The 12473-nt window shown below is 39.3% G+C and overlaps 2 protein-coding genes across 3 annotated transcripts in view; one reads left to right on the plus strand and one right to left on the minus strand.

Moving 5' to 3' along the window:
• Positions 1-143, plus strand: part of LOC149110540 (tauropine dehydrogenase-like) — a 13066-nt gene extending 12923 nt beyond the window's left edge. For both annotated transcript variants that reach the window (XM_089290889.1, XM_089290890.1), the window contains one exon: positions 2-143. In XM_089290889.1, coding sequence (XP_089147015.1) covers positions 2-97 — 96 coding nt within the window. In that variant the 3' untranslated portion in view covers positions 98-143. The remainder of the gene's footprint in view (position 1) is intronic.
• Positions 144-1009: 866 nt separating this feature from the next.
• On the minus strand, positions 1010-12471 carry LOC110061946 (uncharacterized). The gene is made up of 11 exons (XM_089290888.1): positions 12384-12471; positions 9452-9529; positions 8824-8979; positions 8110-8259; positions 6865-7014; positions 5939-6088; positions 5472-5627; positions 3707-3856; positions 2862-3011; positions 1929-2078; positions 1010-1145 (listed from the first exon to the last, which is right to left on the minus strand). Exons 2-11 carry the CDS (start codon positions 9507-9509, stop codon positions 1141-1143), a joined length of 1275 nt encoding a protein of 424 aa, XP_089147014.1. The 5' UTR covers positions 9510-9529; positions 12384-12471; the 3' UTR covers positions 1010-1140.
• Positions 12472-12473: the final 2 nt, after the last annotated feature.

The following is a 12473-nucleotide window of genomic DNA, read 5'->3' on the forward strand; positions in this document are numbered from 1 at the left end:
GCAAGGAAGGGATGTTGCTCCCAGGAAGGACCCAGTTTCCACACTGCAATCTCTCCTCGGACCCCTCCCTAAACTAATCGTCTCTGATCACCTATAGATCGTTTTCACCGTCACCGGCCAATAAAAGAATAAATCGAAAACCATTCAGTGGATTAAGTCAAGTTTTAGGTCTGTGCGTTTTCCCAAACTGCAGATATTCGTCGAAATGTTTCGCAGAAATTTACAGAGCCCAATATGGAAACGCCATGTTGGTTCAGCTCTGTGGTGCACCAATCCCGGCGTATCTAATCGAACCCAATCGAACACCAATCGTTCGATTGGGTTCGCTAATCGAACATAGTCGAACTCACACTAAAATCTGGTCAATCGAACAAAATCGAACGTTCGATTGCCGAACAGTCGACAATCGAACAAAATCGAACGTTCGATTACCGCCGGAACAGTCGACAGTCGTACTAAATCAAACGTGCGATTACCAAACTCCTAAAAATTTCGATTTTGTTTGATTTTTATGTTTAAATATTAACACTAACAAAAAACAAAGTAATGAAAAAAAAAAATTGCTTAAATGTTACCCTATTATCGAACAAGTGTATATTATGCGGAAATTTTGTACGGTGTACGTCTCCCTAATCCCCCGAATCTTCGTTACCGATTTGATAGGACGATTGTCACATAATAGCCACGTGGTCGGGGGAAATTTCTGCTGAAGGTCGAATTACTGCTAGTTTTCAGTATTTCACCTGGCTCAAAACAGTTTCCAGCACTTCGGGGAGATTAGGGGGATGGTTCACCGTTACTTGCATAAACCAAAACTGGCTTTAAATTGAGCGTTTTGAGCATCTTTTATATATTGTTTGGTTCTGAATGTGGCATTCTGTAAATTGGTAATTAGCATATGAAGAAGGAGCATGGCACGGTGTTTGGGTTGTGTTACCCAGAGAAAAAAAGAGACGACCCGCAAGTAGCGCAGTCCACATCGGCCGCGACAATCAAGAAAAACGCAATATTGAAATGCATCACTCGAAAACTTTATTTCTGTCGAAGACTATAGATCTCATCGTTAAAACTTGAGACATCTACTGTTTCCCATATGTTATTCCCTTCTCCTTTTAACGCAGTCAGTCACTTGTTGAGCCATCATGCTGAAGAAATAATATAAAGCATTGTTAGCTTTTAGAATGATTAGCAGATCACTCCAATAAACTAAAAGAATTAACAGGCATATTGCACAACAAATTCAGCAAATTACGTGTCTTCATAAAACTCGCTTGGCATTTGTTTCGCAATTGAAGTAATTAGGAAACAACAATTCTTCAAGTTCCATAAAACATCGTTCGATCCCTTATGTTTGTTAAACACTTAAAGAATCCACAACCTGTTTGTGTTTTTGTTTGTTCACGGTTCTTTTTCTTTCTTACTTAAATGAATTCCTCCAAATGAATTCTGAGAGAAACGTTTCGATTTTGAACAAAGCTTTTTAAAAATCATTTTCGAAAACTGTTTCATTTGTCGCCATCGAACCATTCACCTTTATCCAAGTTAAGCAGTTCTTCTTTCTAGCAAAGGAGCTGTGACGTGGATTATGGAAGACATGTCAAGTGAATTCGAGAGAAACCTCTTCGATCGAGTTGGGACAAATCAGGAAAGAAGTGCGAGAAAAATTGATTTTATGAACAGTAAAATGAAAAGACCAACGACCACCTACTATTTTCCTTTTTGGTGGCTGTAACGCACAGTGACAAGTTAACATGAATTCCTTAATCTCAGCCACTTAAGCTCGTCACCCATCTTAAGAAGCGGCTTATATGTGGACTTTAAAAATATCGTGACAAAATCGCATTTTACTCAAACCGATAAATTGTTTTCTGCGGAGTTTTTGGGTGGAATTTTGGAACAAGTGAAACCTATTAAACCAAATCACTTACCACAATTTCCCCATTTTCCTTTGTAAGTGGACTCCAGTGAACACCACAGTCTGTTGTGATCAGCTGTGGTACACGAACTGTACTTCACTCCTTTGTAAGTGAAAGGAATGCTGCAACACTGACCACCAGTTGTCTTGTGCAAACACTGGACTAGTATTTCACAGAAATAAAAGAGACGATAAGCCGATCAAACAACGCAGTTAATCTAACAATTTGAAACTAACAATTTGAAGCTCGTTTATTTTATAGCACAGTAACGTTCAGCTGTGCCATCTGGAAGTCGTGCCAAAGTAACGTGGTAAGGAAGGTTTTTGGAGGCATCTAATTACATGTCATCTTTCACTGTCAACTGCGTACACAATCAAGACCGAACTGAAAACGAACTGTTGACCAGGGGTTATAATGGAGCAAAAACTGGAATAAGAGTTAATTGTGAAGCGTTTTTTGGAATCTAACTTTCATCTTCTCTCATGTATCATGATCCACGGATTTCATTCGAAAGTAGCTTTTTTGAGGTGATTTTGTGAAAACGAATGAATGCGACGGAGGAAGCGAGAATGAAGACAATGAAGAAGAAGACGTCCTCAAATTTCCTTACGTGTATGTTACAAATCCTTGTTTACTTTATAATAGCAGATTTGCGCGTTGTCGCCATTTGACTAAAACTACCAGAATTCCTTTTGTTTTTTCTGCATTATGTAAATTTTAAAGTCCCAGTGGGGTTTAAATAACAATTGCCCTCATTAACATAAGAAACAGAGAAAGTGAAGGATTCTGGTAGTTGTAGTCAAATGACGCCATCGTGCAAATCACCCGTTGTTTTACGTAATCGAGCTATGGACTCTGCTTTGGAACACGTTGACTCACAGATTTCTAGCAGCAGATAAGAAATTGAAAAATAAAAATTAAAAAACTAGAGTGTTAAATACATACCACAATTTCCCCAATTTCCTTTGTAAGTGGAATCCAAGGAACACCACAGTCTGTTGTGATTAGCTGTGGTACAGGAATAGTGTTTGACTCCTTTGTAAGTGAAAGGAATGCTGCAACACTGGCCAGCTGTTGTCTTGTGGGAACACTCGACTTTTGGAACCACAAATGATTTCAGGAAAATGGAAGGAACGAGAAAAGGGTTAAGACTAGTGAGCTATTTTGTTCATTTTTTACAATGCGGATGTTAAATATGATCTAATAGAGACCAGTAGGTGAACTGAACTAGGTATCCACTGCCAAAAATACTCAAGATTACTCGAGCCACTGGTTTGAGATTAATAAAATTATACAGTTAAGAGAAGCAGTAACATTATGGAACTTTATAATCCACCAGTGATTTTTCTATTGCACTGATTCGTCAACTCAGGTGTCGTTGTACTGCTCTACAAGACAATTATTTCGAGAAATTCCTCGTGTGCGAATAAAGAAACACGTGGGTGGAATGTACTGTTCACGTGCATTGGACTAATGAAACTAACAAAAAAACGGCACACAAGTTGACAGCTATTCCATATATGGGAACTTAAAGCATGCTGTTTGAAGATAGTGTTTCAATCGTGCCCGGTGATATCTTTATACACAAATATTTCCCGGGGAAATGAATACAAGAAAATTATTTTGAATAATCATAACCCTTTTAACGTACTACCAGATCAGGGTTTAGTTATCGTTACTTAATTATTAAGCGATGTACCTCTTCAGTCCCGTGTTTTCTTAGCCAGTATAGGGAGGCCTCTAGTAGTATTTTAATAATACGTTTATCACAATGCAAGTTTATTACTTACCACAGTTTCCCCATTTTCCCTTATAGATAGCGTCCAGTGAGCACCACAACCTGTTGTGATTAGCTGTGGCACAGGAATTGTATTTTACTCCTTTGTAAGTGAAAGGTATACTGCAGCATTGGCCAGCTGTTGTTTTTGACAAACATTCCACTTTTGTGGCGGACGATTTTGTACAGAGATCAGATAGAGAAAACAATAAAAATACAATGTTGGTTTAGCAAAGTACAAATTTCGAAAGAAACAGCTTAATCATAATATTATTAGCTATTACTTTTATAGAAAATAGGAAAATAGGAAGAAATGTTAAGCTAGTGGCAAAATCGCACAAAGAACTTGCTATGTTCAAAGACGGTTGGGCTAACTGTTGGTGCTGATCCTTAGTACACACGGCAGTTCAAGTTCCTATGCCGGAGATGAACACGGTTGTTAAGCCAGGTGAAATAATTGTAGTGTTAGTGGCCGCTGCAGTAGCTTGGCATGGAATGATTTATTTTGCACACCCGCTTACTTCTTATCCCACGTTAAATACTAAAGAGGCCCACTTCACTTGAATTATAGGAGGCGTAAACGGCCCGAAGTATGTGTAAGCTAAAGCGTTAACCCATTTGATCCCACTCTTTTATGAGTTAATCGAAAGTGAGCCGATGGATTTTGCGGTGAATTTTCCTTTGAGAATTTTGTGGTCAGTCGCAAAAACGTAGCTATAAAGGTGATACTTGTCACACGAATTCCTAAAGGATAATTTTTTTGACGTCAGTGCTGACATTTTGTCTATTAGCATACGGCTTTACGTAGAGAAGGCAACATGGTGGATATTTATTGATTCCAAACATCAACAGATCTAGTGAAACCTGTTACGTGGTGAAATTTTAGCTCGTTGGGTGTAATATTCAAGGAGAAATTGTCTTTCAAAAACTTCAAAATTTCTGGTTGGCAGACGTGCTAATGAGCTCAAACATGTACAACCTTTGTAACATTTTAAGCTTCTAAACCAGCTTCGCACTAAAAGTATTCAATACTTCGGGCTCAAATTCATTATCAGATTTAATCGTGCTATGACCTTTCAATACTCAGAACTGATTTTTTTTTTTTTTTTTTTTGTGGCTCCATCGGAGATCTAATCGCTTATGCTAACGAGGCGAATATCGTGAACAACAGAACAAGGATTCCCCTATTGCATGGTTGCAACTCCGCATTCGACTAGATAACTGGTGCACGTGTCCAAGATAAAACCTTCGCAAACAATAAATTCTATGTTGAATTCTTTGTAGATCTGTTAATGTCCTCTGTAAAATCTGGGCATCAGTCTACTTGGACAAGTTGTAGTCTCCGATAGGTGATCAATGCTGCAAGTGGTTTATTAAGAACACAAAAAGGTACCCTATTCTGACGCCATAGCTTCCAAATGTCCTGAACCGTAGATAGCAATCGTTAATTGAATTGAGCATCGAAACACCAAAACCAAAGTAACCACTGCGTCCAATCGCAAAAGACACAGATGGTACAGTGAGGTAATCAAAACTCGAGGCAAAAACGTGGAGCAGAGGGAGAGCGGTAGATAACGTGATCTGATTGGACGACAAAGCGGCGCGACTTTTTTTAAGTCAATCGCTTAGCGAAATAACGCAAAACCAAAGCAAATAAGAAATACTTTCGACGCTTAAGTGAAAACTGCTCTAATTGAATGTGACTGAGGCATAGAGTGTTGTTCCCCACTGAAAAAAACGTTTATCAAAAGTTAAAAACAACCAAGCCATGTACTTACCACAATTTCCCCATTTTCCTTTGTAGATGGGATCCAGTGAACACCACAGTCTGTTGTGGTCAGCTGTGGCACAGGCATAATGTTTAATTCCTTTATAGGTGAAAGGAAAGCTGCAACAATGGCCATCCGTTGTCTTGTGGGAACAAGCCTGAGAATCTTGAGATATCATTAAATTGTTATATTTTCCGTTGGCAAACGCAAAAATGTACATACAACTTCATTATGCAAATTGGTTAAGGACAAAAGATGCAAACACTATTTTCCTTTGTTTGTGACCATAAGGTAGTCTCCGTGAATTCTATAATCTACGTCACTTACACTGGTCACTCGTCTCAAAAAGCGGCCTATATATGGATTTTAAAATATCGTAACAAAATCACATTTTGTTCAAACCGAGAAAACGTTTTCTCAGAAGTTTTTTGGGTAGAGTTTGGAACAAGTGAAACATATTGAAGCATATTACTTACCACAATTTCCCCATTTTCCTTTGTAAGTGGACTCCAGTGAACACCACAGTCTGTTGTGATTAGCTGTGGTACACGAAGTGTATTTCACTCTATTGTAAGTGAAAGGAATGCTGCAACACTGACCACCCGTTGTCTTCTGCAAACACTGAACTGGGTATTTTACAAAAATGAAAGAGATGATAAGGCAATAAATCACACAGTTAATCTAACAATTTGAAAACAGTTCGTCTTCTTTATCAAATAGAAACTTACAGCTTATATTAAACTTTTCGAAAGTCTTTTCCGATAATGCTTTCCTGGGTCTTTCTTGGCATGTTGGTTTCGCCTTTGGAAAGGTCGACCTTTCTCGGCTTACGTCCCTCACGCTCGCGATTTCGTAGCTCGAAGATTGCCATCTCGCTTCGCTCGAGGGAAATGATTTTGAAAGCGAAGGATTACGGAAAGGTCGACATGTGGCAAGTGTACCTGCAACTGCGCCATTCTGGAGTCGTACTAAAGTACGGTAGCGAGGAAGGTTTCTGAGGGCATCTAATTTCATGTCATCTTTCATTTTTTTTTAATTTGCCTACTCAAGAGTAATACTGAGACCAAACTGAAAATGGAATATAAACCAGAGGTAAACTGGGAAAAAAAAACTGGAATATATTGTAATCCTCTCTCGTATATCATGATCCGCGGATTTCATTTGAAAGTAGCTTGTTTAAAGTGGGCAGATTTTGGGAAAAGCAAATGAATGTAATGGAGGAAGAAAAAATGAAGAAGAAGAAGACATCCTCTATTCACCTACGTTGCAAATCCTTGTTTATGTTTTAGTTGTCTTAAGTAACCGAGCTATGGATTATGCTCTGGAACACGTTAACTCACAGATTTTTCAGCAGCGGAGAACAAATTGAACAATAGAGAAAACTACACTTTTAAATACGTACCACAATTTCCCCAATTTCCTTTGTAAGTAGAATCCAGTGAACACCAGAGTCTGTTGTGATTGGCTGTGGTACAGGAATAGTGTTTGACTCCTTTGTAAGTGAAAGGAATGCTGCAACACTGGCCAGTCGTTGTCTTGTGGGAACACTCGACTTTTAGAACCACAAACGATTTCAGAAAAATGGAAGGAACGAGAAAAGTGTCAAGACAACTTAGTTATTTTGTTCATTTTTCACAGTGCGGATATTACTTATGATCCAGTAAGTAAATTGAATTAAGTATCCATTGGCAAACAAGCATGCATATATCTTATTAGATGTTTTGGTGCGTAGTATCGCTGTCTATTTTTACGAGTTATGTCGTATACAAACAACGAGTAAAAATATACACCAAAACATCTAATAAGAGATTTATTATCCAACTGCTGTAGACAATGAATTTATCAATGACAGAGGGACAGTGTGACAGTTTTGCGTACGCGCGCCGATCTGTACGGGAAACAAGTTTTCTACTGTACAAATAACTGTACAATATCGCTATATATTTGTACTGTTATTTGGACGGTATTCGCTGCATGTAGAATGCTCGAGCCACTGATTTGACATTAAGTAATAATTATTTCACCAGCGCGCACTGGATATGAGGTGGTAGACGCCCGTAGCGCCAAGTTGGCTATAATTATCTCATATCCAACAAGCACGAGGGAAATAATTTTATTAAAAACGCCACCAAAATATAGAAAACTAAAGTAAAATTTAAAAAACGCCCCAAAAAATCACGCGTGCGCCTAGTTTATTTGTAGAGCGTGGTATAATGGTTCATAACCCATAATGGCTAGGCCAATGAAAATTCTCGAATTGCATTATCCAATGATCCAGTTTTTAATGACACGAGATATTCCTAATGCACGAATAAAGAATTACGCTTGAAATTTACTGTTCACGAGTACTAGACTAACGAAACTAACCAAAAAACGGCATATAATTGCTCGAAATATGGAAACTGAATGCATGCTGTTTATAGACAGTGTTTCAATCGTGCGCCGTGGACTTTTTTGAACAAAATATTTCCCAGGAACATAAGCATAAGAACTCTATTTTGGAGAATCTTAACACCGGGATCAGGGTTTCATAACGGTACTAAAGCGCTGGGCTTGTTTAGTTCTGTGTTTTATTAGCCAGGGTAGAGAAGCCCCGAGTAGCAGTACTCTGGCAATAGGTTTATCACAATACAAGTTTATTACTTACCACAGTTTCCCCATTTTCCCTTGTAGGTAGCGTCCAGTGAACACCACAACCTGTTGTGATTCGCCGTAGCACAGGAAGTGTATTTCACTCCTTTGTAAGTGAAAGGTATACTGCAGCATTGGCCATTCGTCGTCTTTGACAAACATTCAACTTGGGTGGTGAACGTTTTATACAGAGATGGGAGGAACAATAAAACACAATGTCAGTTTAATCTACAAATTTAGTCTGTGATTTTTAAACTTCAAGTGGTTTAGTAGGAACGCAACAAAGGTACCATATTCTGACGCCATAGCTTGATATTGCTGAACCGTGGATAGCAATCGTAAATTGTAATCGGTGAAATAGTGTTTTCAACTGAGCGTCGTAAAACTAAAACCAAAGAAACCACTGCGGCCAATCACAAAGGACACATGCGATCCAGTGAAAGACTCAAAACTCGAGGCAAATACGCGAAGCAGAGACGACGTGCGAGAGAATGCGTGCTAGTTAAAGTCACGATTGGTTTTGGTTTTACCTCTGATTGGATGACAAATTAGCGCGACCCTTTTTAAGCCAATCGCTACGTGTAGTAACCTAAAAACTGAAAAACAGAGTGAAAACTGCATTGATTGAGCGTGACTAAGGCATAGAATGTTTTTCCTTTCTGAAATGTCCTCTGAGTCCTCTGCCAAACACGTTCACCCAAATTTAAAAACAATCTAGCTCTGTACTTACCACAATTTCCCCATTTTCCTCTGTAAGTAGGATCCAATGAACACCATAGTCTGTTGTAATTAGCCGTGGTGCAAGAATGGTGTTTAATTCCTTTATAGGTAAAAGGAATGCTGCAACATTTGCCATCCGTTGTCGGGTGGGAACAACGCTTAGAACCTTGAGATATCAATAAATTGCTTTAATGTCCGTTGACAAGCGTAAACCGTAGATACAGCTTGAGTAAGTAAGGAAGGAAGGATGGAAGGAAGAGAGTAACATTATTTTGACAGGGTGACCCGGCTGGTTGCAATTGGTATCAATAGGGGCGCTTCATCTACAAAAATAAGCTGCATTGAAATTCGAAAAGATAAAATAGTGCAATGGAGAGCAAATTTCTGTGTAAATTTGTCAGAAAAAGGAAAAGTAACAACTCACCAAATTTCTTGTTTCATTTCTCTTTGCTAGTTTACGCAATCGAATTGAATGCATTTCATAGTAATGATGAAGAAAACTTTGTTAATGTGTCTACAAATACAGCTTAGGCATGAGCACACCTCTCACTGGGAACACCTAATCTAAATACAAAATAAAATGTCATGGATCTTCAATAATGTCTATAACGCCTAACTACGATACTATGCATGCTTACCAGCAGCCATGTTTGTGCTTGACATGAGTAGGATGTACATCACAAAAAAGAGCAGCATTTTTCACAATCTTCTTGAGGCTATCGACAAGTAAAACAAACAAAAACAGTGCAATTTTCCTGACTTAGGTAAAATAAAAATGCTCGGATTTTTAGCTGACGACCGAGTGAGCAACAGGAAAGAAATCGATACTGCCTTATTTTTTTCTAATGTAAAAAATGAAAGGATGAGTAACTGTGACATACCCGTTCAGTTTACAGGACAAAACGGTGACCTCACCCAGTGAGTACAGTTACTGTAAGTTTTTATAGTTTTATATGATGAAAAAAAGACAAACAACAGTCCACCGAAAGCAACACAACATTTAATTGAAACGCATCTCTAAATGCAACTCATAAAATGCAACTCATGATAATCTCCTTTTAGGGGGATCTCAATCTCATGCCCCGGAACAATTTACAATTTTTCGTTCAACTAGTCTACGGAGAGATCGTGCAAATACTTTTACTAAGCGTCCCGGACGTGTTTGTTTGGCATTGCACAGTTGCATCTTACAAGCGGCCGTATCTGTTTTGGTAGTCTTTCGTGTCTGTTCTGTGGAACTGAGGTTTCGTGCTTTTTTGAACATGAACCGTACTTTGTATTTTTGTTTCTGTACATCAGAGCGCATGTTTGGGGCGTTGACCGGCTTTAGTGGCAAACTGGTAGTTCCAGACAAACTGATTTTTTTTCAGTTAATGGAGGCTTGATTCTACTACCAAAATATCGTAAAACCCGTTTTCTAATCAAGCTTAGTAAACTAATCTCCTGGGCGAACAATATGTCTGAATTCCGTCAGCTCTGACTGTTCCAAACTTTGAGTACTGATGAATACGTTCACCCATTGTAGGCCCACAGTCAGCCGATGTCTCCCTCCAGCGTTGGACACAACATTTACTGGTGAAACACAGATGGGGCGCTCCTGTACCTCCTTAAGCACTTGCAGCTCTAGGAGTTTTTGTATCTTGCTGTCCACAAAACAGTACTCTTTCTTCCCGAGACGTTGAGTTGGTTAGACAAAAGGGAATCGACGTTTGAGCGGAAGAAATGTGCACTCCTTCCTGTAACCAGAGTATGATGTCCTGGCTCGTAAACTTTTATCTTTCCTACAGGTTTTGTCCCAAACAAGCAGGAAACGGTACGGACATCAGGACTGCTCCCGTCTTGTCCACTGGGTCATCAGGAAATGGTCTGGTTCTGAAACGATCGTAATTGCGCGAACTTCTCATAGAGAAACCCTGAGAGGGCCTAGAAAATCTGGGAAAACTTGAAAACGATTTATAATACGGTATAATCCACGGGACAACCAAGGCTGTGAATCGACGCATTGTAATTTGTCAAAGGAAGGCATCTTTCGTCGCTTCAAGTAGAACAAATGCCACGAGCGGCAACAATAGTACTTGCGGTGCGAAGGACCAGGATTTCAATATCTACTAGAGGGGAAGCTTCTCTCCGAAGGAAACTAAACAACCGGGCGACCTCCAAGCTAATGACTTTTCAACGACGGGATCGTTGTATTGTTCACGTAGGTAACGGCACTGTCACGGTTATAATACAATTTTCTCGATGGCCAAGGGCTTAACCTGCTCCTGATGTCTTAATAGCAATTTCAATAGAAGTTCAGAAAAATGGTTTTGGAACCTGTTTATTATAGAGGCCATCGAGCGATGCTCACTCTGCGCGTCTTGTTGGTTTAATGCGCACTAAATTTCCGGTGGCAGCGGATTAATTTTTTTTCTGTAAGTCTACCGAAAGATCTATCTGACGTCTCCTTTGCCGTATCAGGCGCTAATGCTTCTCCACCGGTCTGAGCAAGTTCAAAGTGAATAGTTTAGCTGAAGGTGCAATAATTTCTTGGTGGGCGCAAGAGCCTTGCAAAATGGCGGTCAACTCTTACATTTGCTTAACCCGACTGTTTTCACTTTCCGCGAGAGTTTGTAAGGGTTATTCTATTATCTGGAACCTATCTAGGATTTCTTGGGCCCCATGCAATGTCAACGTGAAAACCTGTGTACCAGCACGGCTAAAAAGATGTGAAAATATGTCCTCGAACCACAAGAAATCCAGGAGACGCACCGCTCCTTTCGTGCAGAATTTCTAACTGCGGCGCTTTCATTCTCGTCGTGAGACGCGTTTCACAGCAGCAGCAGCAGCAGCAGCAGTCGGTAAGAGAAGAAATAATCACAATTTCTGGCTCAGATATTAAAAAAAATACAACATTTCCAGTGAACTTGCCACAATTCGGGTAACTAGTATTTTTGGTGCGAATTCGTCCGATCAATATTTACGTCGAAATACTTACATTATCTCCGCTCAGATAATCCAAATACACGTCACAGCAGACTAGTAGTTATTCGGCAGTGTTTATCTTTTAAGCTCTTGATAACGCACAATTTTACCGAAACGTGTCATCTCTGAACACAGCCTAGGATAATCTCCTTGACGAGGGATCAAATTACACAGGAACCCATCCTCTAACAAACATCGAAATTACTTTTTCTTCAGCTTTCTTAAAACCAAATAGCGTTATTCAAATAAGCTTTAGTTAAATTTCAATAGGCCCAATTTTCCTCATACTCTTTTTCGGACGACGCGGAGACATAGGAAACCAACAGTTTACCTCCTGAGTTGTAAAAATGTCAATATTTTGTCAAAGAAGTTTCGAAATTTCACTGAAAGCGTTATGTTGTTACCTAGTTTGTAGTCCATTTTGGTTTGCGTTCTTTTCAAAAAATCACGGGATAGCTATGCAGTAGTTTAACGGCATTTAGAATCCCTCCAAAAAATTGTCTGAATTCGGCTCCCTGAATTACATCGTATAAAACGCCAAGTATGGCAAACGTTTTGCAAAAGCATCTGAAGTGGTTCAATTGTATGTTGTATTTTCCCCCTTACCTTTGAGACTGAATCCACACAATCGGAACAAACTCGTATAAGATTTGTTACCGCAGTTAGTATGAGCAGTAATTGTTAAAAACAGCCGCT

Source organism: Orbicella faveolata, unplaced genomic scaffold, assembly GCF_042242905.1.
Source record: "Orbicella faveolata isolate gen_17 unplaced genomic scaffold, um_ofav_v1 contig_24, whole genome shotgun sequence".
In the NCBI taxonomy this organism is placed as follows: Eukaryota; Metazoa; Cnidaria; class Anthozoa; order Scleractinia; family Merulinidae; genus Orbicella; species Orbicella faveolata.

Bases quoted from the DNA above. Each gene is read 5' to 3' on its own strand.
- LOC110061946 (XM_089290888.1), bottom strand. From the start codon at position 9,509: ATGCTGCTCTTTTTTGTGATGTACATCCTACTCATGTCAAGCACAAAC. The intron at 8,980-9,451 runs GTAAGCATGCAT...TGATATCTCAAG, and splicing joins AAGCACAAACATGGCTGCTG to GTTCTAAGCGTTGTTCCCAC. The intron at 6,089-6,864 runs GTACGTATTTAA...TAAAATACCCAG, and splicing joins AGGAAATTGGGGAAATTGTG to TTCAGTGTTTGCAGAAGACA.